Below are 27,224 nucleotides of genomic sequence, written 5' to 3'. Positions count from 1 at the left end.
TTGGCATGTGTACTGAGGCACAGTGAAAAGCTTTGTCTTGCGAGCAATACAGGCATATTACATAGTTAAGTAGCGTAGATAAGTAAATAATAGGTAAACAGCAGCAAAAACAAAAACACAGATAAAGGTGAATGTTAAGAGTTTGTGAGTGCATTCAGTATTCTAACAACAATAGGGTAGAAACTGTTACGAAACCTGCTGGTGCATGTGTTCTGGCTTCTGTACCTTCTCCCTAGTGGTAGAAGTTGTAGAAAAACATTGCCAGGGTGGGCTGGATCTTTGAGAATGCTGGCGGCCTTTCCTTGACAGCGAGCCTGGTAGATGGATTCTATTGATGGGAGGTTGGCCTTTGTGATTGTCCAGGCTGAGTTCACCACTCCCTGTAACCATCTCCAATCTTAAAGGGTACAATTGCCATACCAGATAGTGATACATCCAGACAGAATTCTCTCGATGGCGCAGTACAAAAGTTGGCAAGTGTATTCACCGTCATGCCAAACTTCCTCAGTTGCCTGAGGAGGAAGAGACGTTGTTGTGCCTTTGTAATCAATGCGTTCACATGAAGAAAAGATTTACAAACCTACAGCAGGGTCTGAGCTGTAGGGAGAAGTTGAACAGGCTAGGGCTGTTTTCCCTGGAGCTTCGGAGGCTGAGGGGTGACCTTAAAAAGGTTCATAAAATCATAAGGGATATGGATATGATAAATAGACAAAGTCTTTTTCCTGGGATGGGGGAGTCCAGAAATAGAGGAAATAGGTTTAGGGTGAGAGGGGAAAGGTTTAAAAGGGACCTAAGGGGCTACTTTTTCATGCAGAGGATGGTGTCTGTATGAAATGAGCTGCCAAAGGAAGTGGTGGAGGCTAGTACAATTACAACATCACATAGGCGTCTGGATGGGTATTTGAATAGGAAAGGTTTAGAGGGATATGAGCCAAGTGCTGGCAAATGGGACTAGATTAGTTTGGGATATCTGGTTGGCATGGAGACCAGAATTGACCACAATATTCCAAAAGTAGCCTAATCAATGTCCTGTACTGCCACAACATGACCTCCCAACTCCTATATTCAATGCTCTGACCAATAAAGGAAAGCATACCAAACGCCATCATCACTATCCTATCTACCTGCGACACTGCTTTCAAGGAGCTGCACTACAATGTCTCTTTGTCCACCAACACGCCCTAGGACCTTGCCATTAAGTGTATAAGTCCTGCTAAGATTTGCTTTTTCAAAATGCAGCACCTTGCATCTAAATTAAACTCCATCTACCACTCCTCAGCCCCCCGACTGATCAGGATCCCATTGTAATCTGAGGTAACATTCTTTGCTTTCCATTTTGGTGTCATTTGTAAACTTACTAACTGCACCTCCTATGTTCACATCCAAATCATTTGTGTAAAGGATGAAATGTAGTGGATCCAGCACCAATCCTTGTGGCCCTCCACTGGTTACAGGCCTCCAGTCTGAAAAGCAACCCTCCATCACCACCACTTCCAGCACTTCTTCCTCTGTAATATGGACATTTTTCAAGCTGTCACCATCTATTTCCCTACATTCTATATCTTCCATGTCCTTCTCCACAGTAAATACTGATGCAAAATACTCGTTTAGTATCTTCCCCACCTCCTGTGGCTCCACACATAGGCCACTTTGCTGATCTTTGAGGGGCTGTATTCCATCCCTAGTTACCTTTTTGTCCTAAATGTATTTGTAAAAATCCTTTGGATTCTCCTTAACCCTATTTGCCAAAACTACCACATGTCCTCTTTTTGCCCTCCTGATTTCCCTCTTATATATACTGCCACTGCCTTTATACTCTTCTAAGGATTCACTCGATCTCTCCTCTCTATACCTGACATATGCTTCCTTCTTTATCTTAACCAAACCCTCAATTTCTCTAGTCATCCAGCATTCCCTATACCTACCAGCCTTTCCTTTCACCTAAACAGATCTCTGGATTCTCATTATCTCATTTCTGAAGGCTTCCTATTTTCCAGCTGTCCCTTTACCTGTGAACATCTGCCCCCAATCAACTTTTGAAAATTCTTGCCTAAATTAGCCTTCCCCCAATTTAGAACTTCAACTTTCAGATCTGGTCTATCCTTTTGTATCACTATTTTAAAATGAATAGAATTACGGTCGCTGGCCCCAAAGTGTTTCCCCACTGACACTTCAGTCACCTGCCCTGCCTTATTTCCCAAGAATAGGTCAAGTTTTGCACCTTCTCTAGTAGGTACATCCACATACTGAATCAGAAAATTGTCTTGTACACACTTAACAAATTCCTCTCCATCTAAACCATTAATACTATGTTTGGAAAGTTGAAATCCCCTACCATAACTACCCTCTTATTCTTACAGATAACTGAAATCTTCTTACAAATTTGTTTCTCAATTTCCTGCTGACTATTAGGGGTCTATACTACAATGCTAATAAGGTGATCATCCCTCTCTTATTTCTCAGTTCCATCCAAATAACTTTTAGTATTTCCGGGAATATCCTCCCTCAGTACAGCTGTAATGCTATCCCTTATCAAAAACACGACTCCCCCTCCTCTCTTGCCTCCCTACCTGTCCTTCCTGTAGCATTTGTATCCTGGAACATTAAGCTGTCAGTCCTGTCCATCCTTGAGCCACGTTTCTGTAATTGCTATGATATCCCAGTCCCATGTTCCTAACCATGCCCTGAGTTCATCTGCCTTCCCCATTAGTCCTCTTGCATTGAAATAAATGCAATTTAGTTATTAATCCTACCTTGTTCTCCACTTTGTCTCTGCCTGCCCTGACTATTTTCTTTTCTCAACCGTACCAGTCTCAGATTGATCTGTTTCTTCACTATCTCCCTGTGTCCCACCCCACCCCCAACCACTCCCCTCCGCCCCACCCACCTTACTGGTTTAAATATTCCTGAGCAGCTCTAACAAATTTCCCTGCCAGTATATTAGTCCCCTTCCAATTCAGGTGCAATCCATCCTTCTTGTACAGATCACTTCTACTCAAAAGCGATTCCACTGATCCAAAAATGCGAATCCTTCTCCCATTTACGAACTCCTCAGCCATGCATTCATCTGCTCTATCCTCCTATTCCTACTCTCACTAGCTCGTAGCACCAGGAGTAATCCAGATATTACTACTCTCGAGGACTTCCTTTTTAAATTCCTGCCTAACTTTCTATACTCTCCCTTCAGAATCCTATCCTTTTCCCTTCCTACGTCATTGGTTCTAATGAGTACAATGACCTGCTGTTGGTCCCTCTCCCCCTTGAGAACATTCTGCACCCTCTCTGAGACATCCTTGATCCTGGCATCAGGGAGCCAACACACCATTCTGATCTTTCACTGCCAGCCGCAGACACGTCTCTTCGTGCCTCTGACTAGGGAGTCTCTTATCACAATCGATCACTTGGAACCCGACATACTTCATTACACTACAGCCTGTCTTGATACCAGAAACTTGGATGTTTGTGCATCTGTGAGGGGTTCTCAACTTTTTACAATTCAGAACTATGACTTAGATGAGGCAATCAAAGGTACCCTGGCTAAAGTTGCAGATGACACAATGGTAGATTGGAAAATATATTATGCAGATGACATGTCAAGGATGCAGACCAATATAGATAGGTTAAATGAGTGTAAACTGTGGCAGATGCAGTATAATGTGGGAAAATGTGAAAGTGTTCACAGTGGCAGGAACCAAACTATTATTCAAACAGAGAATGACTGGAGTTACACCGTGCACAGGGATTGTTATACAGGTACAAGCCAGTAATTAAAAAAGCTATTGTAATGCTGTTCTTTATTGTGAGAGAAATTGAATACAAAAGTAAGAATGTTATGATTCAGCTAATTACAGCTTTAGTGAGACCATACCACAAATACTTTACATTGTCTTGTTTTCCTTATTTAAGGAAGAATGTAAACGCATTGGTTACACTTCAGAGGAGGTTAGTAATAACCCCTACAAGGCCCATGGCAAGCCATTAACTGATCGCCCCACCTGAATCCCTTACAAAGCAGACTCAGAGGGTCCTCTTGTGGCACAGTGGTAGTGTCCCTATCCTGCACTGGAAGGCCTGGTTTCAAATCGAACCTGTTCGAATTGTGCAAGAACATCTCTGAGCAGGTTGATTAGAAAAATAGGTTAAATTAGAAAGAGCAGACTCAGGCTAATTTCAGGCACAGAGGTAGAGTCCCTACCCCTGGGGAGACTTGGGTTCAAGTCCCGCCTGGTCCAGAAATGTGTCACAACATCTCCGAACAGATTGATTAGGAAAAAATAAGTTACATTTAAAAAAGAAAAAAGTGGATCAGGGCCCTCTTGTGGTGCATGGGTAGCGTAGCTACTTTGGGACCAAGAGACTCAGATTTCAGTCCCACCTCAAAAGGTGTGTAATATATCTCTGAACAGGTTGATTAGAAAAATAAGTGAATAAAAAAAGCACAGATTGATAACATCTCTGAACAGGTTGATTCGATAAATTGATTACATTTTTTAAAAAGCAGACTCAGGGGACTCTTGGGGTGTAGTGGTAGTGACACTAGCCCTGGACTAAGAGACCCGGGTTTAAGTTGAAATCACTCCAGAGGAGTGGAATAACATCTCCCAGTTGGATAAAGCAGACTCAGGGGTTGGTCCACAGAACTGTCTGTCCCAGGCTGGGATTAGCCTGTGTATGCCACAGGTTATTTTGTGTTCAACAATAAATGATGCTCCTTTCCAGACAGGCTTCCTAAATTATTACATAGTTTACTACCTGAAATGAGAGGACTGTCTTAGATTGGACAGATTGACCTCATTTCTTCTGGAGTTTGGAAGAGTGGGGGTAATTTTAGTAAAGTGTTTAAAATGCTGACTGGCCTTGACAAAGGTGGACTTGGAAAGGATGTCTCCTGTGGTGGACGAACCCAGAGTTAGGGGCTGTTTTAAAAATTAGGTCTCTCCTTCTAGGAGAGAGGGGCAATCTTTTTTTTCTTAGTGGTTTGAGTGACTTTGGATCTCTCTGCCTTTCTGGAAGCAGAATCATCGGATATGTTTGAGACAGGGGTGAGTAGATTCTTGTGAGACAATGATAATCTAAGGTAATCAGGAATAGATGAGCAGGTGGAATTCAAAACACAAATAGATCAGGTACAATTTTATTGAATAATGGAGCAGGCTTGATGGGTGAAATGGGCTATTTCTGCTCCCAATATGTATGTTTGTACGTCCTGGTTTTGCTAATACTTAAACCAAACATTTCCACAAAGATTGTCAGGTCAATGCGTCCTATAACACCCTTTACCTTTGTTGTACAGAATGCTGTCTCTAATCAAAATTCTCAGTCTTCTATCTCTGAACAACCTGTCAACGCGTAAGTTCAACAGTCTCAAGGACTTTCCAGTTACAGCAGGGAATGTAGGATTGTCCAACCTTCAGCTGCAAGGAACATATGTAACATATGTAACTTGCTGAGTCCACCATTAACATTTGGGCTTCTATGCTCCATCTGCAACCAAAAGTATTTTACTGAACACATCAGAATATGTACAAAAACTGTCAAATTTCTTTGGGGACATTCCTGTAAAATGTCATCAAGCTTCTCAGGAAATTCAGCTCAGAAGGAAGCATTCAATCAAATAGGAAACTTTCACATCATGTTAATTGTCAGTGACAAAGATTTACATTTAATGAAAATCATTAACAATAATTATTGACGATTTGATGTTCTATGTGTTCCTGTCAGGAATATAAAATAGGTCATGCTTTAACTCTTAGATTACACAAAATTACTTGTATCTATACATCATCCTCCACAACTTCACAATATTTCACAATGATTTGTGGCAAAGTACATATTTTTGAAATATAATTTGAAGTTTTACCACCTTAGACCCCACCAGAATAGTGAGATCATTTTCAAACTGAGAACATATATCTCTAATTTGTGTACTTTTTCCATAGTGAAGCAATTAGCAGCCTGTTTCAATATTCCCCAACACATGAGAGATGGGATGGGAGGATGACATATGTTTCCAAAGTGATAAATATGGACAAGCAACTTTTAACTTCCATCATCTGATTGTTATACTTAAGACTTCTCAAAGAACATTACTGAAATTGCATGATCGGCGATCGTCATATTGAATGGTGGAGTAATAGACAATAGACAATAGACAATAGACAATAGGTGCAGGAGTAGGCCATTCAGCCCTTCGAGCCTGCATCGCCATTCAATATAATCATGGCTGATCATTCCTAATCAGTATCCACTCCCTGCCTTATCTCCATAACCCTTGATTCCATTTTCTTTGAGAGCTCTATCCAACTCTTTCTTAAACGAATCCAGAGACTGGGCCTCCACTGCCCTCTGGGGCAAAGCATTCCAGAGTAGGTTCGAGGGCCAAATGGCCTACGCCTGCTCCTATTTTCTATGTTCCTAGATTTATCAAATAGGTTCTGGAAGTCTATAAAACCGATAGTAGAAAGAACCTTGACAATTTGCAACCTCACTGACCTCGTTCTTCCTGAGGGTTGGATCTGATTGGCTGCTGCCGATGGGCACTTGGCTGAGGGGAAATTTTCCAGGGAGCATGAGGGACTTGAAAGGATGAATACATCAAATAATTGTTATTGGGCTGACAAAATGTGCACCTTTATTTCATGGGGAAGGCCAGGCAAAGAGTTTTTGTCTCCCTTGGCCAACTGTGACTTTGGGACAGGTAGAAACTCTGCTCCAGTTGTTCTGGTTAGACACCAACGGTAGGAACAATATTCAGTTGATGGACAGACCTCAGGAGTATCCTGTAGATTATGAGGACAGGATCCACAGGCAAGCTTTGTGTCGAAGATTAGGGGAATATCTAATTGCGGTGATTAAGATGATTAAAAGATTTGACAGGGTGATGGAGAGAAACTATGTCCTCTGTTGGGGAATTGTGGCATTGCTTTATACTTTAATGGGATGTAGGTTTCATTGAGTAAGGCCAACATTTAGAGTCTTAGAGTTATTACAGCATGGAAGCAGACCCTTTGGTTCAACCAACCCACGCTGACCATGTCCCTAAACTAAACTAGTTTCATCTGCCTGCATTTGTCCATATCCCTCAAAGCCTTTTGTATTCATACACTTGCCTCAGTGTCTTTGTTGCCTCATCCCTAATTGCCAATTGAACGGAGTGTCTCCTTTGACCATTTCAGAGGGTAGTTGGGTCAACCATATTGCAGTTGGTCTGGAGTCCCATATAGGCCAGATCAGGTAAGGATAGCAGGTTTCCTTTCACAAAGGACATTATGACCCAGATGGGTGGAGGCAGCTATGAGAAAGAGTTTCATAGATATCAATACTGAAACTAGTTTTCAATTCCAGCATTAATTTATTAAATTGGAAATTTTGTCAGTTGTTGTGGTGGGATTTGAATGCATTTATCCAGGGCACCACCCCCTGCAAGTTCCCCTCCAAGCCATTCACCATCCCAACTTGGAAATATATCGCCTTCCCTTCAGTATCACTGGGTCAAAATCCTGGAATTCCCTCCCAACAGCATTGTGGGTCCCGACATCATATGGACTGCAGCGGTTCAAGGAGGCAGCTCACCACCTTCTCAAGGGGCAATTAAGGATGGGCAATAAATGCTGACAGAGACATAGAGTCATAGAGGCATACAGCGCAGAAACACACCCTTTGGTCCAACTCATCCATGCCGACAAGATATCCTAGATTAATCTATTCCCATTTGCCAATATTTGACCCATATCCCTCTTGACCCTTCCTATTCATGTACCCATCCAGATGCCTTTAAAATGCTGTAATTGTACCAGCCTCCACCACTTCCTCTGGTAGCTCATTCCATACACACACCACTCTCTTTGTGAAAAGGTTGTCCCTTAGGTTCCTTTTAAACCTTTCCCTCTCAGCGATGCCCACAAACAATGAATGAATAGCAAAAAAAGAAATACCTGGGTTTCTAGCCCAGTGACATTGCCACTACACCATTGTCTCTCTGAAAGGGATAGGATGAACAAAGGAATGGGTCGTAGTCATAATATTACAGTCAGGCCATTCTGGGGAGATTTCCAAAGGGGAGGCTACAGTTGAAGCTGAGTACAAGTTTCCTTTCATTGGAGACAGTTCAGAGAAGGCTCACTAGGATGATCCCTAATGGGATGGAGGGAAGGTCTTATGAGCAAAGGGTAAACAATTTGGGACTCTGGAGTTTAGAAGAATGAGAGGTGATCTCATTGAGACCTTTTGGATTCTCCAGGGGTTTGTCAGGGTCAATGCTGAGAGGATGCTCCCCCTCATGGGAAGGTCTTAGACCAGAGGGCACAATCTCAGAATAAAGGGGCACCGATTTCAGACTGAGATGAGGAGGAAGTTCTTCTCTCAGAGGGTTGTGAGTCTTTGGAACTCATTGTCACTGGGGGCAGAATCCATGTCTACATTTAAGGCTGAGAGAGATTCATGATCAGTTGGGGAATCAAGGGTTATGGGGAAAGTCGATGTGAGGAATGTAGGATCAGCCATGATCCTATTGAATGGGGGAGCAAGTTCAAGGGGCTGAGCAGCCTTCTCCTGCTCCTATCTCTTACGATCTTATCAAACTGCTGAGGCTTAGACTTAATAGAAAGTGCCTCCCCATTAAGACTGATTGATCTTTGTTGTGTCAATGTACTATGGTATGTAGAACCAAGGCAGCAAAAGGGATTTAAATGTCTAACTAGCCCTATTTTGTTCGAGTGATGGAACAGGGGTGACTGACCTCCTCCTGGCCCAATATCATGATTGTACAGGAAGGGTTTGTGGAGGGCCTTGAGAGGCTCCATCTATTGGTGGATCTGTGCAGCTGCATGCGTGACTGTACATGGCAAGGCTTGGAATGAAGGAGCGACACCTGCATTTCTATAGAGCCTTTCGAGGCTGCAGGATTTCACAAATCTCTGTACTGCCAAAGACATGCTTTTTCGCTAGATTTTCATGGACGTTTAGAAGAATGAAGAGGGATCTTAGAGAATCTTATAAATTTCTAGCAGATCTGGACAGAATGAAGGGCAGGAAGGGTGTTCCTGATGACTGGGGAGTCCAGAACCAGAGGGCCATAGTCTAAGGATACAGGGTAGGCCATTTAAGACTGAGATGAGGAGGAATGACTTCACCCAAAAAGTGGGGGAGCCTGTGGAATACTGCTGCTTCACAGCACCAGAGACCCAGGTTTGATTCCTGCCACAGGCGACTGGCTGTGTGGAGTTTGCACGTTCTCCCCGTGTCTGCATGGGTTTCACCCAGGGCTCTGGTTTTCACCCACAATCCAAAGATGTGTAGGTCAGGTGAATTGGCCATGCTAAATTGCCCATGGTGTTAGATGCATTAGTCGGAGCTAAAAATAGGGCAGGGGAATAGGTCTGGATGGGTTACTCTTTGGAGGGTCAATGTGGACTTGTTGGGCCAAAGGATCTGTTTCCATACTGAAGGGAATCTAATCTAACACAGGGCAGTGAAGAAAGCTTTTGGCACACTGGCCTTCATCAGTCTGAACATTGAGTATAGACGTTTGGAAGTCATGTTGCAATAGTATAGGACGTTGGTGAGCCCTGCACTTGGAGCATTGTGTTCAGTTTTAGTCACCTTGTTATAGGAAGGATGTTATTAAACTGGAAAGCAGAAGAAATTTACAAGGGTGTTGCAAGTCTCAATAGTCTGAGTGAAAGAAAGAGGTTGGACAAGGTAGAGATTTTTTTCTTAAGAGCATAGGAGACTGAGGGGGGATCTTATAGAAGTGTATAAGATCATGAGAGGCATGGATAGGGTGAATGCACTCAGTCTGTATCCCTGGGTTGAGGAATTGTGGACTAGAGGGCATCAGTTCAAGATTAGAGGGGAAAGAATATAACGGAATCTGAGAGGCAACATTTTTACACAGAGTGTGGTGTGCATATGGAATGAGCTGCCAGTGGAAGTCATTGAGGCAGGTGCATGAACATTTAAAAGGCATTTGGACAAATATATGGATAGGAAAGGTTTAGAAGGATAAGGGCCAAGTGCAGGGAAATGGAGTTAGCGTGGATCGACATTTTGGTCGGCATGGACCAGTTTGGGCTGAAGGGCCTGTCTCCTTGCTGTAGGACTCTGTGTCTGTAAGTGTGGTTCCAGCATAGTTAAGCACTGAACAAAGACAGTAATGGTTGAACTTCTATCTTTGTTTCTTTATTTTTTACTAAGAAGGACTGTAATGTTAAACTTTTAACTTTTTTTACATTATACTAAGAGCAACTGTAATATTTAACTTTGTTCCTTATTTCTTTTTACCTTGTTCTTAAGTTTTTGTACATAGATACTTGTATCTAAGATGGCACTATGTGTGGCGACAGTGAAAACTTTTCACTGTATTCCTGTACTTTTGTACTTGAGTACACGTGACAATAAAGTCTAAGTCTAATAATCTAAACCTAATTCATGTCTTTCACTTCCCTCAGATACATTAATGGTGCTGACTGAGGAGATGAGCCCAGTATGGCTACTGTGCATCCACCAACAGCATAGATACACACACCTCAGTGGGTCAGCAGCACAGAGAGAGATAGAGGGGCACATGGTGAGGGGTTCATATCACACGAGGCCAGGATCCAGAGCTGGAGGCATGGTCAGGGACGGAGAGGCCATGTCAAAGGGTGAAGAACATTCTCCTCAGCAATGTACAGGCAGTGCTATAATGGTCTGAGCCACACACATTGTCTGCTGTCCCAATAGTGAATCTGTACGTCCACAGGTCAGGACAGTGTAGTATTTGGCAGGGACCTTAAAGGTTCCAAAACCAAGAGGATATCTACCAGAAGCATCTCATGTGTCAGAGCATAGGAAAGCATTTGGCTGAAGTGAAAGGGACATGAAAAAATAAACAGAAAGGGTATGAGGAGAAACATCTTGGCTGTGCAGAAGGAATCATGGGTATTTCTTTCATTGTTATTGTTACAGTGATGCTGTTGAGTAATGGAAGGGTGTTTTGGGAAATATTTGTAGTATGTATTTTTTTTTGTTTCCCTGTTGACCCTGGTCTGTTAAATGCCAATGAATGGATGAGGCCAACTTTATGAGGAGATAATGTGTCAAGGTGATTAGTAGCTGGGTGACTGTACAGAGGAGGGTTGGCAATGGCTGGTTGGGGGCTTTTGCACAGTGACCTCGATGGGAAGGTTTCAATGCTGCAGACACACTACTCAAGCAAGGGGTGTCAGGGTGAGGACATCACAGGCTTCTCTGGCAGGCAGGTCCTGTACCAAAGGGACCAGTAGCACTTCAGGATCTTCCTGCTCAATCTCCACATTGAGGGGAAGATTGGCCACTCTCCACCTTACTCCTCTCTATAGTATTATGTTGTGAAGGGCACAAGGAAAGAACAACCACCACTCTTGTTGGGACATATTGAAGGACACCTCTATATCTGACCAGACAGTGAAACTTCATTGTAAACAAACCAACTCCTTGTTCTATTGTCACCCTTGTAGTGTTATAACACCTTTTGCACCTCTGGAGTGTCTCTGAGGTGGGCTATCAGCCATCTCTTCGATGGGTATTCTTGTGAATGCAAGACCTATTATGTCAGTTGCTTTAAACTGTCTCCTTTAATTTGAGGTGAATGGACTGAAGTGAAGATGAGTTGTTGATACTAATTCTGCCTGAATACAGAGAGACACACAGAGATAGAGATGTGGAGAGGAAAACAGAAACAGCTCCTGCTCTGAGAAGCAAAGAAATACAAATTGAGGGTTTTTTTTATGGTCACCAAGCAGAATGCTGGTGAGAACTGGTTTTCTTTACAAACAGACAGGATTTGTGGAAAAGTCAGGTCCAAAGAGTTGCTGAAATGGGCCTTACTGCCAGGAACCACTTCAGACATACCGAGAAGATCGAGTAGCTTGACGTTCACAGGATACTGGAAAACCTGTGTTGGTACGGCAGGGAAAGGGAACCCCTGAAAATCCAGGGGAATTTTGAAGTCAATCCACATGGCCATCTGGGAGCATGGAGTAAAGTAATATCGAATCGAATCATAAAATCCCTTCAGTGTGGAAGCAGGCCATTCAACCCATCAAATCCTCACCGACTATCCAAACAGCATCCCAAACAGACAGGCTCCCCTACCCTATATTTCTCTTGGCTAATCTGCCTAACCTGCACATCCCTATGGAAAGCTAGGAATCCTTGGGTTTGACTGGCCTCATCTATCTCAATTGATCAAGAGAAAATAAAGGATTGGTGATTTGAGTAAAACAGACATGAGTGGAAAGGGTGAATTAGCTTAGTTGGCTGGACAGCAATGCAGAGTGATATCCACATGTTCAATTCCCACACCAGCTGAGGTCAATGTGAAGGACTCCCTTTGCCTGAGGTGTGTTGATCCTCAGGTTAAGCCAACAACAGTTGTCCCTCTCTCTCTCTGAAGTAGCAGCTCTTTGATCTGGTAAGCCAATGATGACTTTACTTATAGGCTGAAGATTGCAATACCCTACCTACATTAACAACATGTGTAAAGAGGCAGGAGGCTGTGACCTCCTTAACAGATGACAGAGTTGCTGGACACTTCCAATATTTCAGATTCCCAAAGCATTATTTTATCATCCCCACTTCTTTTTTAATCTCTCTGGCCCATACAGATTGGGTTGATCACAAATTTAGAAAGTTTAATGTTATCTAATCAATGAGATACAAGTTGGAGAGCTGTTCACATCACAACCTAGTGCATGAAATGATCAAATCCACTTCCAATGAAAGTAAAGTCTTCCACACCACAATCGACTTTGCAAACATATCGGCCAATCTTCTGCCAGTATAGCACTAAATGAATTTACAGTAGCGCCTCGACATACGAACGACCCCGTTCACATACAAATCGATTTACGAACAGGATTGTGCGTAAAACTTTACTTCAACGTACGTACGAACAAAGGTACTAACGCAAAAAGCCCATGTGCAACCACGTGGTTTCATTGTTCTGCTTTGCTACGTGCTTGTTGAACGCAAAAGCTCTTGGGCCCGTGTGATCTCATTCAGTTCGTCTTTGGCGCGTGCGCTGTGAACAGCCATCCAAGCATTTTTATGCCCTCTGAACAATGGGAAAAATTGATTCAGTTCGCGAATTTTTTGGTTCGCGAACCGGGTCTCAGAATAGATTAAGTTCGTAAGTCGAGGCGCTACTGTATATATATATTATATATATAAAATATATATATATTTATCTCAACATATGTCGTTATTAAACTACATCAATTAAACCCTTTACTCTGAGGTCAGTTTGAACAATTTTAAAATCTCTAGCAGCGGCTGGTATTTCTCAGGGTGAGATGGTTTAATGGGCATTTCCTCATTTTGTCACAGTTTTAAATTAAATCGAGTCATTAGTGGGCATGTCCCTGTTTGGCAACATCATCGATGTGCAGAAAGCTTCACCTGTGTTCAGTATTTCCATACACAGAAATTAAATTTATCAGGAGGCAGTCATTTACATTCTCTGTTTCAACAATGGGTGCACTTTTCACATCATCAATTCACTTGGGAAAGAAATGCTGTCAGGTCCACATGCTTATAAAGCTCAGACGTTTATCTATTCGATAGCTCGCATTACATTGAGGTTATATAATGACTTAAAATCTAATTCAGAGACTCAAACTGACAAACAAAATAACAGTGATGGCTTTCCTCTGGCTTGTATCCTGCCTTGCCCTCCTTGGCTCAGCTTATGGACGGAGTAAGTTGCTTTTTTGGAGACACTATGATAGCTTTACTGAGAGGCATGTTGTTTAATCTAATTCTTAATTGTGCACCAACTGTCCAGGCTGTGGGGTCCCAGCTATCACACCTATCGTTACTGGCTATGCACGGATTGTAAACGGTGAAAATGCTGTCCCAGGCTCTTGGCCCTGGCAGGTCTCCATGCAGGTATGTTTATAATTGGATAGCATCACAACTTCCAATGAGCCAGATATATACTACCTTTAATGACAGATTCCATATATAAAATGGCTGTCAACATATATCATCCCTGATGGTTTCAGCCTGCTTTTGGTCACAGGCTCAGTCATGGGCACTCCAACAATGATCAACGTTATTAATTAATTCCCTGCAGTATCTGAGCCCCATTGATAGCAATAATTATTTTTAAAAACAACATACAAACTTCCAATTAATAGCTGATTTCAAACAAGATTTCATGCTTCAAGATTTTTACTGTAACAAAAGACTAAGAACAGTTTTGCCTCAGCACCATTTTTATGGACAACTTACCCTTTAAATCACAGAATAGAACTTTCTAACTTCTAGCAAAATTGAACATCTCTCTATAGTGTATACTTTACACTATCCTTTAAGTAAGTATTCAGTTCACCCAGAATCAGTCTGAAATGATTCTTTGTTCCTGAGAATCTACTTCTGTTCTTTTTTTTCTCAGCCTGCTGGTTTGTAATTTCAAAACTGTCTCTCACAGTGAGTCATTCTTCCCAATGAAGATTCACTCCCTAACCAGGCCAGGTAAATCTTCCAGCCTTGTTTTCACTCCTCACAAGTTTGAGCTTTCACTTGCAGCTTCCCTCTGTCTCAGATCTGAGCAAACTAACCTGTCTGTGATAGTTGTTGATATTGTAGAAAGAGTATAATCCACAATATTCCAATGGTTTTCTTTGTATCTGACACTTACAAAGCCCATCCCAATGACAACATGAATCATGTGGGGCTTGAATGCAGATAGGAAAACTGATTAACTATTCCTTAGTCCCTGTCTCTATTCAATTGCTAATTAAATGGACAAGTTAAAGCACAACTGTCCTCAACCTCCTATTTTTAACACTGCCCTGGGCCTTTGGAGTGGAATAATCCAACCACAATAATCACCATTGTCTCTTATTGTGAACACCTTGTATCTTCTTCTCTGTAAAACAATCTAAGCATTCCATTCATCTTTAATATTCCTGTCCCCCAGCCCTGGTGTCAGTCAAACTTTAGTGCAGGTTGACCTGATCTCCTTGTCCTAAATTAAAGACATAGTTATCGTATGTTCCATACTGATCTTGAGTTTATAAAAGTGGGGATTAGATCGTACTGCTGACCATCCTTTTCTGGTTCGTTCCTGCTGCCCTTGATTCTGTGGCACCTCACTCTGCAAGAAAGCAGAAAGTGTGTTGGTGTGTGTGGCTCAATATGTTAATGGGGCTGTCATAGCTCACAGTAATGTGTAAACTGTGAGAAGTGGTTGTGAGGTTGACAGCAATGCTAACAGGTCGAGGCTCTGGTGAAATTAATGAATGTCTCATGGGAGTTCTGATTGCTGAAGAACAGCATCGTGGTGAATTGAACAGTGTCTGAAGCTAGAGCTGTGACATGTACCAGATAAACCTTCTTCAAAAATATATATTTTTTAAATGTGTTAAAATAAACTGCATCTTTTTGATCATATACAGGTTAATGGCTCATCCCAATCCCTGCACCAATTTTGCTGAGAAACAAATTTAATCCTTGCACCTGTAGATTTGAAACCTTTAAATGGGCAGGAGTTTAAATGCATTAGTTCCTTTCAGCGTTCTGTGATATGACGCCCTCTAAATTTATCATTTCTAATATCAGCAATACATAATTACTCTGTGAAATGGACAGCAATTTCTGACATCAGCACTTTGAGGCTAATTGTATAGAACCAGAAACTACTGCCAGTAATTCCTTGCTTCTCAGAGCACAGGCTCTTGTCAACCTTGCAGATAGAAATCAAGTAAAAATCACTGATTGGAGACAACATTTTATTTTACATACAGGAACCTTTCTTTGGTCCTACATTTACTCTAATTTCAAGTTCCTGTTTCACACTATACTTTTGGCCTCCTGTTGTTTCAAATGTTCTTTTTCAGTCTTCTGTCGTGAAGACAGATACAAAATCTTTTATACTGAGAGGTACAAATTTTATGTTTTATGTCTCTCGTAAAATTATTCTTATATTTTCCTTTCATCTTCTCTTATCAGTTTTTGGTCTTCCTTTGCTGAATTCTAAAGTCCTCAGGCTTACAATTCTTTTTAGCAATATTATTAGTCTCTTTGTTGATCTCTTCCTATCTAAATACCTCATTAGCCAAAGTTCAATTACTTTCTTTGTGGGGTTTATGTGCCTTAAAGGTATGTATATTTGCTGCAGATGGTATATTATTTATTTAAATGATAGCTATTGTTTGTCTCTCATGATATTCTTAGAATGTAGTTTCTTGATGTATCTTGGCCAACCGTTCCCTCACACCAACTTGGTCTATTGTTTTTAGACTTAAGACTTGAGATACTAATTCACTATCAAACTCCATACAAAATGTTATCATATTATGGTCACTTTTTTCCAGAAACTATTTTACTACAAGATTGTTAATTAATTTTGCTTATTGTACGATATTAAATCCAAAGTAGCCTGTTGCTGGTTTAATCCTTGACATACTGATTAAAAAGCTATCTTCTACATATTCCATAAACTCATCCCCTACAATATTACTGCAAATTTGGTTTACCCAGTCTATATGATGAATAAGATCTTGCATGATGCTGCACCTCTCCAATTTCTTGACTTAGACTCTGCCCTTGTCCTATATTACAAATATTGCTATGCAGCCTCTAAATAGTTCTCATAATTCTGTTCCTTTCTGTTTCTTAGCTCTAACAAACTGATTCTCCTTCTTGATTTTTTTTCCATTTAGTTCCTTTCCATTTTCTTTTTTTATCCCATTCTTTGTTATTAAAGTTACCTCCCTCCACCATTTGTCTGTCTGTGATCTACCTCTTCCATGAGTTAAGTATCATGAAATATTTGGTTCCCAAACCTGGTCACTTAGCAAACACTTCTTTTTAATGGCAAGTTAATCATACCTGTGAACTACTATCAGTTCTAAGTCATTTCATTTATTGTGAACATTTTATACATTCAGATATTAAGCCTTTATCTTTGATTGTTGTCTAACTCTCCCCAATGTCACCTTGGTTACCGATGCCCTATTGCCTTTGTTGCTCTCATTGTTCCTTTCTGACCCACTCCATGTATTTTTACCCAAACGGTTGACACTTTGGGTATGAGTCAGAAACCTCAGTTGACGGTGTTGGATTTTGATGGTGCTGGGGAGAAGAAATTGATTTTTTGCCTTTTCTTGACTGAATTTTCCCTCTACCCAATAGGACACCACAGGCTGGCATTTCTGTGGAGGCTCCTTGATCAATGAAAACTGGGTTGTGACTGCAGCCCATTGTGGCGTGACGTAAGAACTACACTCAGTTATATTCTTCAGAATCAATATTAGTAATACTAATGAACGTAGGACCTTTACTCTAAGTAACACACTGTTTCCACACAGCACAGCTAACCTTGCGATCCTTGGAGCTTCCAATAAATGTTCAACAAAAGAAGGCACCCAGACTATGAAGATTGAAAAGGTACCTAAAGATGCTCTGGCGTATTACGGATTATTATTTGAGAATTTTACATTTACAGTTTGGGAGTAGTGTTATTGAACTGGAATGCCATTAATACAAGTTCAAATTCCTGAGAATCAAAAGTTATTTTCAATCAAATCTGGAAACAAATAGCTGACATCAGAAAAAGTGACCACAAATCTGTCAGATTGTAGTAAAACCCAATGGTTTATTAATACTCTTAAGGGAAGGAAACACCTCAGCCATATCCAGTGTGGCTTATATGTGGTTTGTCTCTTAACCACCTCTGCCATGTCTAAGGAATTCACTCAGTTTTCTCAAACAAAGAAGCCCCACCGCTAACTTCTCAGGGCAATGAGAGAGAGAGAGAGAGAAAATTATCCTTTCCTGATTTCCAGAATGCATAATCAAATTAAAGTACATGAACTCCTCAAACTCTGTAGAACCCAAACAGGAGTGTTTCTGGTACCACATGTGACTTCCATAGTTACCTTCATTTTTAGGTTTACTCCTTAACTGAGTAAATCATAGGATCCCTACAGTGTGGCGAAGGGCTTTCAGCCCATTGAGTGCACACCAACCATCTGGGTCCCAGCCAGTCCCACACCCCTACCCTATCATGTTACCTTAAATTTCTCATAGCCAATCTGCACATCTTTAGACTGTGGCAGGAAGCTGGAGTACCCAAATGAAACCCAGACAGACACAGGAGAATCTGCAAACTCCACACAAACAGTCACCCAAGGGTGGAATCAAACCTAGGTCCCTGGCACTGTAAGGTAGCAGTGCTAATCATTGAGCCGCCAATGCTACCACTAAAGTGCCTTCACATCTTGGCTCATATTTGTGAAATGATTAGTTTCATCATTTGCCACATGATTATAATGCTATTATTTCCACTTTTATTCTGTGCTAGATACAACAGTTTGCAATGCTAAATCAACAAGGCTATTCCAACTCCTGAATACCATAGCTTGTTTTCCCATTGATCTAAATAATGAGAACTACATTCTGATTTTATGAAGGTTACTTTCCCTTTAACAGCAATGTCCAGAGATTGCTAATGTGATTGGCTATACTGCATGGGAGTCAGTCATTCTGGATGTATTGCACTGATGCACACGTTACCTCTCACAGTTTGTTGACCATGGAATAAATCTGCACTTGCTCAAAGGAAAAGGATTGATTAGTTAACCACAAGCCCCAATTCACAATTAAAATTATTTTGTTACTTGCAAGAAATATGGATTATATGTAACTTAATGAAGAATTCTTTGAGGAGGTGACAAGACAGGTCGACGAAGGTCGAGTAGTGGATGTGGTGTATATGGACTTCAGCAAGGCATTTGATAAGATTCCCCATGGTAGGCTCATTCATAAAGTCAGGAGTTATGGGATACAGGGAGATTTGGCTATCCAGATTCAGAATTGGCTGGCTGACAGAAGGCAGAGAAGAAAGAAAGTATTCTGCCTGGAAGTCAGTGTTGAGTGGGGTCCCACAAGGCTCTGTTCTTGGACCTCTGCTCTTTGTAGTTTTTATAAATGACTTGGATGAGGAGGATGAGGGGTGGGTTAGTAAATTTGCAGATGACACAAAGGTCGGAGGTGCCTTCGATAGTACAGAGGGCTACTGCAGGCTGCAGCACGACATGGACAGGATGCAGAGCTGGGCTGAGAAATGGCAGATGGATTAGATTAGATTAGATTACTTACAGTGTGGAAACAGGCCCTTCGGCCCAACAAGTCCACACCGACCCGCCGAAGCGCAACCCACCCATACCCCTACATTTACCCCTACCTAACACTACAGGCAATTTAGCATGGCCAATTCACCTGACCTGCACATCTTTGTGACTGTGGGAGGAAACCGGAGCACCCGGAGGAAACCCACGCAGACACGGGGAGAATGTGCAAACTCCATACAGTCAGTCACCTGAGTCGGGAATTGAACCCGTGTCTCAGGTGCTGTGAGGCAGCAGTGCTAACCATTGTGCCACCGTGCCGCCCACTAAAGAGTTCAACCTGGATAAATGCGAAGTGATGCATTTTGGAAGGTCGAACTTGAATGCTGAATATAGGATTAAAGTAAGGATTCTTGGCAGTGTGGGGGAACAGAGGGATCTGGGTGTGCAAGTACATAGATCCCTCAAAGTTGCCACCCAAGTGGATAGGATTGTTAAGAAAGCATAAGGTGTTTCGGCTTTCATTAACAGGGGGATCAAGTTTAAGAGCAGCAAGGTTTTGCTGCAGCTCTACAAGTCCCTGGTGAGACCACACTTGGGATATTGTGTCCAGTTCTGGTCACCCTACTATAGGAAAGGTACCGAGGCTTTGAAGAGGGTGCAAAGAAGCTTTACCTGGATGCTACCTGGACTGGAGGGCTTGCCTTATGAAGAAAGGTTGAATAAGCTCAGACTTTTCGCTCTGGAGAGAAGGAGGAAGAGAGGAGACCTGATTGAGGTATACAAGATAATGAGTGGAATAGATAGAGCCAATAACCAGAGATTTTTCCTAGGGCAGGATTGACTGGTACGAGGAGTCGTAGTTTGAAGATATTAGGAGGAAGGTATAAAGGAGATGTCAGAGGTAGGTTCTTTACGCAGAGAGTTGTGAATGCATGGAATGTGTTGCCTGCTGTGGTGGTGGAAGCAGAGTCATTGGAGACATTTAAGCGACTGCTGGACATGCACATGAATAACAGCGATTTGAGGGGTGCGTAGGTTAAGTTACATTAGGATTAACCTCGGCACAACATCGTGGGCCTAAGGGCCTGTTCTGTGCTGTACTTTTCTAGGTTCTATGTTCTAAGAAAGTTGTGACAAATCAAGATGGATATTGTCTGAGTGATATTTCCAGCCACCAATGTTTGGAAGGATAATAGGGGAGGTGATCACAAGAATTATCACTGGACTGTTAATCCAGCAAACCTCATACTGTACTAGGAACCTGATTCAAATTCCACCACAGCAGATTTGGAATTAGGTGTATAGTGATCACCATAAATCCATTCTCAGGAAAAAACCCATCTGGTTCACTAATGTCCTTTAGGGAAGGAAATTACCATCCTTACCTGGTCAGGCTGACATGTAACACCAGATCTATAGCAGTGTGGTTGCCTCTTAACTGCCTTCTGGGCAATAAATATTAGTTCAGTCAGTGATGCCCTCTTCCTGAGAAGGAATTTTTGAAAAAATGGTCAAAATTTCAAAGCAGGTTGTTTCTGTTCTGCAATTTAACAGCGTCAGGACATCCCCAACATCAAACCGAGGTTCTTTTAAACAATAGACAAATTAATACTCATGCTGAAAATTTGAAATAGAAATGAGCATAAAGTACTGGAACGATCAGACAACATGTATTGTGAATCCGTGGAGACCTGAAACATCAATCTTTTCCTTTTCCCCCACTGAGACTGCAAAGCTCTTTCGAAGCCTGGTACTAGACAATGTGTACCCAATCAAACTATCAACAGCCCAGCACTTTAAAAAATATTTTAAAATTCTTAGCTCCAAAAGAGCCTCCAAAATGGATGTGATAATTCTATTAGCTATGTAAAATTAAATTTAAAACTTAATGGTGGAAATGGCCGCTCAATGTTGTAAAGAAGAAGCTAAATATAATTCTTAAGGCTAAAGGGATTAAAAGGTAGATATAATTCTTTGAGCTAAAGGGATTAAAAGGTACAGGGAGAAACTGAGAACAGTATACTGAGTTGGATGATTAGGCATGATCATACAGAATGGCACAGCAAGTTCCAAGGGCTGAATGGCCTACTCCTGCTTATATTTCCTATGTTTCTCAATTTACCAAATTAAATCCACTGAGCTTATGTCTGACCAGCACAGGTTTTCAAAGGAAATTTAGGGATCTGTTTGGATTGAAATATGATGCAAAAAACTAGATTTCACTAGAAAGATTTGGCATCATTCTGTGCTGCAGCCATAGCAAAGTATAAAGAACTTAAAGCAATAGATTTGGTACCACAGGTGAACCTGACAACAGTCACCAGGTATTTCTTAAGAATTATTCTCACTCAGCTGTTGCAATATTGCCACAGTCTCACTAACTTTGCAAAAGGAAATTGGAATGGGGATGGTGGCTCCAGCAAAGTTGCTGCAAATGAGCTACTTCACCTACCATCAACGAAATTTGAGAGAATGTATTATTCCTTCTGCATAACAGCATGGAAACTGAATTGTTACTGATGAATCAGAACTGCCTTTTGCCTTGTCTGTTTACAGGTCATTACCCATCCAGCCTGGGATCCATATAATATCAACAACGATGTGACACTGGTGAAGCTCGCATACCCTGTCAAATTTACCAACCGCATTTCCTCCGTGTGCCTCGCAAGTGATGCTGCCAGTTTCCCAGGGGGCAAGATGTGTGTCACTTCAGGCTGGGGCTTAACTCATTCATCTGGTATGGGACCTTCGTCTTTATTTTCCAAATAAACTGCTGTCTATGTTAGACTACCCTGTTGGTAGATTCAACTAAAAGTAATCAGAAATGCAAAAGATCCATCCTAAATCAATTACAATAAAATAACAATAACTTGTATTTCCATAACATTCATGACAGTAACTTGCATATATGCAGCAAACTTAACACGGAATGTCATGGGAACTTCACAGGAACTTTATCAGATGCTAGCCGAGACTAAAAGAAGGAAACGTTAAGCCAATGACCCAATGTTTAGTCGAAGAGGCAGGTTTTCTTGTGTAAGAGAAGTGAACACTGAAGAAATGATGAGGATTGAGGAGCTTAGGGCCAACATGGCAGAAGGTACAGCTATCACTGTCAGAACGAAGGACGGACAGAGCAGGAGAAGCTAGAACTTATTGAAAGAAAAAGACATCTTGATGCACATTATGGATAGTCTGGGCTCCAAATGGGACAAAACAGTTATGTTAAGGGATAAAAGCACAAGTAAAGAAGATGCTATGAAGGTTGTAAAAGTCAAAAGGAGAAAACAAGGTTGGGAAGCCAAGAAGGCAGATATAATTTGATGAATGGAGTGAGATAGAGGACACAACAGCAAGTGTTGAAGAACTGGAGAATCTTGGCAGAAATACAACCTTGAGAAGATCATGTAAGTGAAAAGGAGCAAGGATGTGCAGGGATTTGAAACTGAATACTGGAACAATTATCTGGGACATAACAAGATCTTGGTAAACACAGACTTTCAAGCTGCTTATGTTTTGTTTTGAGAAAGGAAGTTGCTTGAGATTACCAATGGAACAGTGGTTCAAAGGCAAAGTTGAACAATTGGTTCCTGTCTTTAGCACAGCCACCATCGTAACGATTAACTCTCTCCTTTTATACTGAAAGATCCACACTTCAAGGGTGTTAACTCATTCACACCAGTGGTAATTGAGAATGTGGAATTTATTTTTCAACAGTTTTACTCAGAAGTTTCAGAAAGTAAATCTTGAGAATTGAAACATGGTAAAGATTTTTAAAAGATTTTTTCATGGGATGTGAATGTTGCTGCCTGGGCCAGCATTTATTTCCCATCTCTAGCTGTCCTTGAGAAGGTAGGGATGAGGTGCCTTCTTTAGCTGCTGAAGCTTATTTGCGTATACATTTATTTATTCATTTTAAGATCCTGATCTTACCTGACCCAAAAGCAAAGGTACTTGAGTATTTCTGTTCATCAGCCACTAATAGTTAGGATTCAGATGTCACAAGCAATTAAGAAGGCAACTGGTATGTTGGCATTCCTTGCAAGAGGATTTGAGCACAGAAGTAAAGACATCTTGATTCTATTATATAAAACCTCAGTGAGACCATACCCAGACGACAGTTTAGTTCTCTTTATCTTAGGAAGGATGATCGGAGAGGGATGCAAAGAAGGTTAATTAGACTAATCCATGGGAAGTTGGGAATATCTGGGAAGCGAGATTAAAGAAACTGGTTCTGTATTCTCTAGGGTTTTGAAGAATGAGAAATGATCTCATTGAAAAATGCAGACTTCTTTCAGCGTGTGACAGTTTGGATATAAATAGGGTGTTTCTCCTGGCTGAGGGGTGTAAAACTAGGGGACATAGTCTCAAAATAAGGGACAGGCCATTTAAAACTGAGGTGTGAAGGGATTTCTTTACTCAGAGGATGGTGAATCTTTCGAATTCTCTACTCCAGAGGGGAATTGAGCATACTCAACACAGAAGTTGATAGATTCTGGAGATTAATGGCTTCAAGGATATGGAGATTTTGGGGAAAATGGTGTCAAGGTAGATGATTGGCCAAGATCTGTTTCATTGGTGGAGTGGGTTCAATGGATCAAATGGTCTATTCCTGCTCCTACTTTCTTTCCTCCTTTATTAATGCTTTCATCATTTTACAAGCATTTGAATATTTAGGATCATCTCAAGTAGTTCCAGAAAATCTAATTACATATTAAGAGCTCTTTTTTGATTATTCAGCAATCTACACTCCATGCCAACTACAGCAGGCAGCTCTTCCTCTCCTTACCACTGCCGATTGTCAGAACTTCTGGGGCAACAAAATCTCAGACATGATGGTTTGCGCTGGTGGTGCTGGTGCTACCTCTTGCATGGTATGTGAGGCATATCATACACAAAATATTGCAGCTCATTAAATCATTCTTACTCTGTTACAAGTTCATTACATTGGTCTGTTCTCTTCAACAGGGTGACTCAGGAGGACCTCTTGTCTGCAAAGACGGTGGAGCCTGGTATCTGGTGGGCATCGTTTCCTGGGGCAGTGGTTATTGCTCCACCCAAATCCCTGCTGTCTATGCCCGGGTGACTGAGTTCCACTCCTGGATTGTGCAGACAATTGCTGCCAATTAGAAGAACTCAAATTAAAATTGAATTGCTCCTGAAATAAAGAACTTGAAAAATTAATATCAAATGTCTATTTTTTTTTCCCACCTTCTAAGAACTTGAAAGAGGGTCAGTCAGTAATGTGAAGCTGCACAACCTGGGTCAGGCCTTTCTTTCCAACTTGTTACCTTACAAGTTGATCTCTACAGAGTTAATCATGTCATAGAACATAGAACATATAACATTGCAGCACATTTTATATGAGTAAAAAGTGAGGTCTGCAGATGCTGGAGATCAGAGCTGAAAATGTGTTGCTGGTTAAAGCACAGCAGGTTAGGCAGCATCCAAGGAACAGGAAGTTTGACGTTTCGGGCCAGAGCCCTTCATCAGGATGAAGGGCTCTGGCCCGAAACGTCGAATTTCCTGTTCCTTGGATGCTGCCTAACCTGCTGTGCTTTAACCAGCAATACATTTTCAGCATATTTTATATGTCTTAATTAAATCACCTCTCAACCTTTTTCTCTCTAATGAAAACAGCCTCAAGTCCCTCCACATTTCCTCATAAAACCTTCCCTCCATACTAGGCAGCATCCTGGTAAATCTCCTCTGAACCCTTTCCAAAGCTTCCATATCCTGCCTATAATGTGGTGACAAGAACTGTACGCGATACTCCAAGTGCGGCCACACCAGAGTTTTATATAGCTGCAGCATATTCTCGTGGATCCGAAACTCAATCCTTTTACCAATAAAAGCTAACGCACCATCTGTCTTCTTAACAACTCTATCAACCTGGGTGGCAATTTTCAGAGATCTATGTACATGGACACCGAGATCTCTCATCACTTCTACACTACCAAGAATCTTACAATTAGCCCAGTACTCTGCATTCCTGTTGCTCCTTCCAAAGTGAATCACCTCATACTTTCTGCATTAAGCTCCATTTTCCACCTCTCAGCCCAGCTCTGCGGCTTATCTATGTCCCTCTGTAACCTGCAACATCCTTTAGCACTATCCACAACTCTACCGACCTTAGTGTCATCCGCAAATTTACTAACACATCCTTCTAGACCCTCATCCAGGCCATTTATAAAAATGACAAACAGCAGTGGCCCTAAAACAGATCCTTGCAGTACACTACTCGTAACTGGACTCCACGATGAACATTTCCCATCAACCACCACCCTCTCTCTTCTTTCAGCTAGCCAATTTCCGATCCAAATTGCTTAATCACCCTCAATCCCATGCCTCTGTATTTTGTGCAATAGTCTACCATGGGGAACCTTACTGAAATCCATATACACCACATCAACCGCTTTACCTTCATCCACCTGTTTGGTGACCATCTCAAAGAACTGAGAAAGGTTTGTGAGGCACAACCTATCCTTCATGAAACCATGTTGACCATACTTGAAATAGTCACAAAATAAGTGTTTCACATTTTGACAAAGACACTATTACTTTGGCAGTCATGTACAAACATCGAATACTAATTTTAATTTTATTATTTACAAACTTCATTTCCATTTCCTCACACTCTAGTTTCTTTGCATTGAGGAATATGTAGGAATGATATATTAAAGGTTTGCATTTAGTGGGCACCAGGACAGAAGGTCCCTGCTTAAATGCAGTATTTGATGCTTTTTTTCTAATATAACTGATTCAGCCCAGATATTAACAACCTAAGTTCAATCTTCCAAAACTGGGGACCACTGCCTTTCCTTTCAAATGGAGTGCACATCATACAATTGGCACAGCTACACTAAATCAGAATATACAAGTTACTCACTTGCTGCAGAAAAACAGCCTATAAACAGTTGCAATGATGTTATCATCCAGAACCGTGTCTTGTAAAAACAATTAAAATGCCTCTGATATTTTGAAAATTAAGAACAAACATATAGTTTGAAAGTCTTCCACTTACAAATGTCTTCCATGCCACCTTACGAGTACAGAGAGAGGGAGCCTAGGTCAACATGCTTCCTATTTGAAGTTTGCATCAACAGCCCTCACTGACAGACCAGACATTTTTTTAAAGCTGTCTCATGGAATTTATAAATATATCTGTGAGACATTTTGAGAAGTATTTCTTCTGGTTACATTATTATTATGAAATAACCATTCGCTCAGCAAAATTATAATTTTCACTAATAATTTCTATTTGGTTTGGGCCTGTCCAAATTTAGTCAGTTGAGGTTTTATCATTAACATTTGCTATTTAAAGAAATTTAACTGAAAGATCAGTCATAAAAACAAGATAAATACCTTCTATAAAAAGAAATTAGCAAAAAAATTCCACTCATTAAGATTCACAACCTTTCAGCAAATAATAAAAAAGATTAAACCAGTCTGTTTTTCCATTTCACAAAATAACTTGTTCATTGCCACTTTATTTCACAGACCTATTTTTATAATCCAGTGTCATGCACTTCTGTACATTGCATCTTCATTAAGTTCTATAAGAAATGGCCAGCAACAAAATGACTCACAACTAAGTTATGGCCCAGAGTTGACTGCCCACACATCACTTGAGACTCTTTGACATTCACATAACAGCCTAACCCAAGACACGTATAAATGTACAGAATTAAAACACATTATTTTGTATTTGCCCACAAGCCCCATTCTAAATCTCATGGACCCAATTGCTTCAGATTCAGTTGTTAAATACATTATTCAGTGCAAAACTGAATCATACAAATCAAGAAGGTCCCAAATTAAGTGCTTGATCTTTGCTGATTCACTCCTGAACTCAAAACTACTGGTTCAGGGAAGGGAAAGTAATCTAGATTTCCTATCCTAGTATAATCCCCATCCATCAACACCTTCATTATTCCCATATCTGTGGACATGATGAGAGGACAGGATCAGAACTGGATATGGTGCCCACCAATACCAAATAGCTTAGTTTTTTTAAATTTGTTCCAGAAGATTATGGGCGGCACAGTGGCACAGTGGTTAGCACTGCTGCCTCACAGCGCCAGAGACCCGGGTTCAGTTCCCGACTCAGGTGACTGACTGTGT

The 27,224-nt window shown here is 41.2% G+C and overlaps 1 protein-coding gene across 1 annotated transcript; it reads left to right on the top strand.

Annotated features, from left to right (window-relative positions):
• Positions 1–13,659: 13,659 nt before the first annotated feature.
• LOC132823748 (chymotrypsinogen 2-like) lies at positions 13,660–24,230 on the top strand. Its single transcript, XM_060837757.1, has 7 exons — positions 13,660–13,717; positions 13,805–13,908; positions 17,161–17,240; positions 17,337–17,415; positions 21,657–21,837; positions 23,841–23,974; positions 24,069–24,230. The coding sequence occupies exons 1-7, from the start codon at positions 13,660–13,662 to the stop codon at positions 24,228–24,230; spliced, it is 798 nt and encodes a 265-aa protein (XP_060693740.1).
• The last annotated feature ends 2,994 nt before the right edge of the window (positions 24,231–27,224 follow it).

This window comes from Hemiscyllium ocellatum, chromosome 17 (assembly GCF_020745735.1).
Source record: "Hemiscyllium ocellatum isolate sHemOce1 chromosome 17, sHemOce1.pat.X.cur, whole genome shotgun sequence".
In the NCBI taxonomy this organism is placed as follows: domain Eukaryota; kingdom Metazoa; phylum Chordata; class Chondrichthyes; order Orectolobiformes; family Hemiscylliidae; genus Hemiscyllium; species Hemiscyllium ocellatum.
This window is presented reverse-complemented; position numbering and strand designations above follow the sequence as displayed.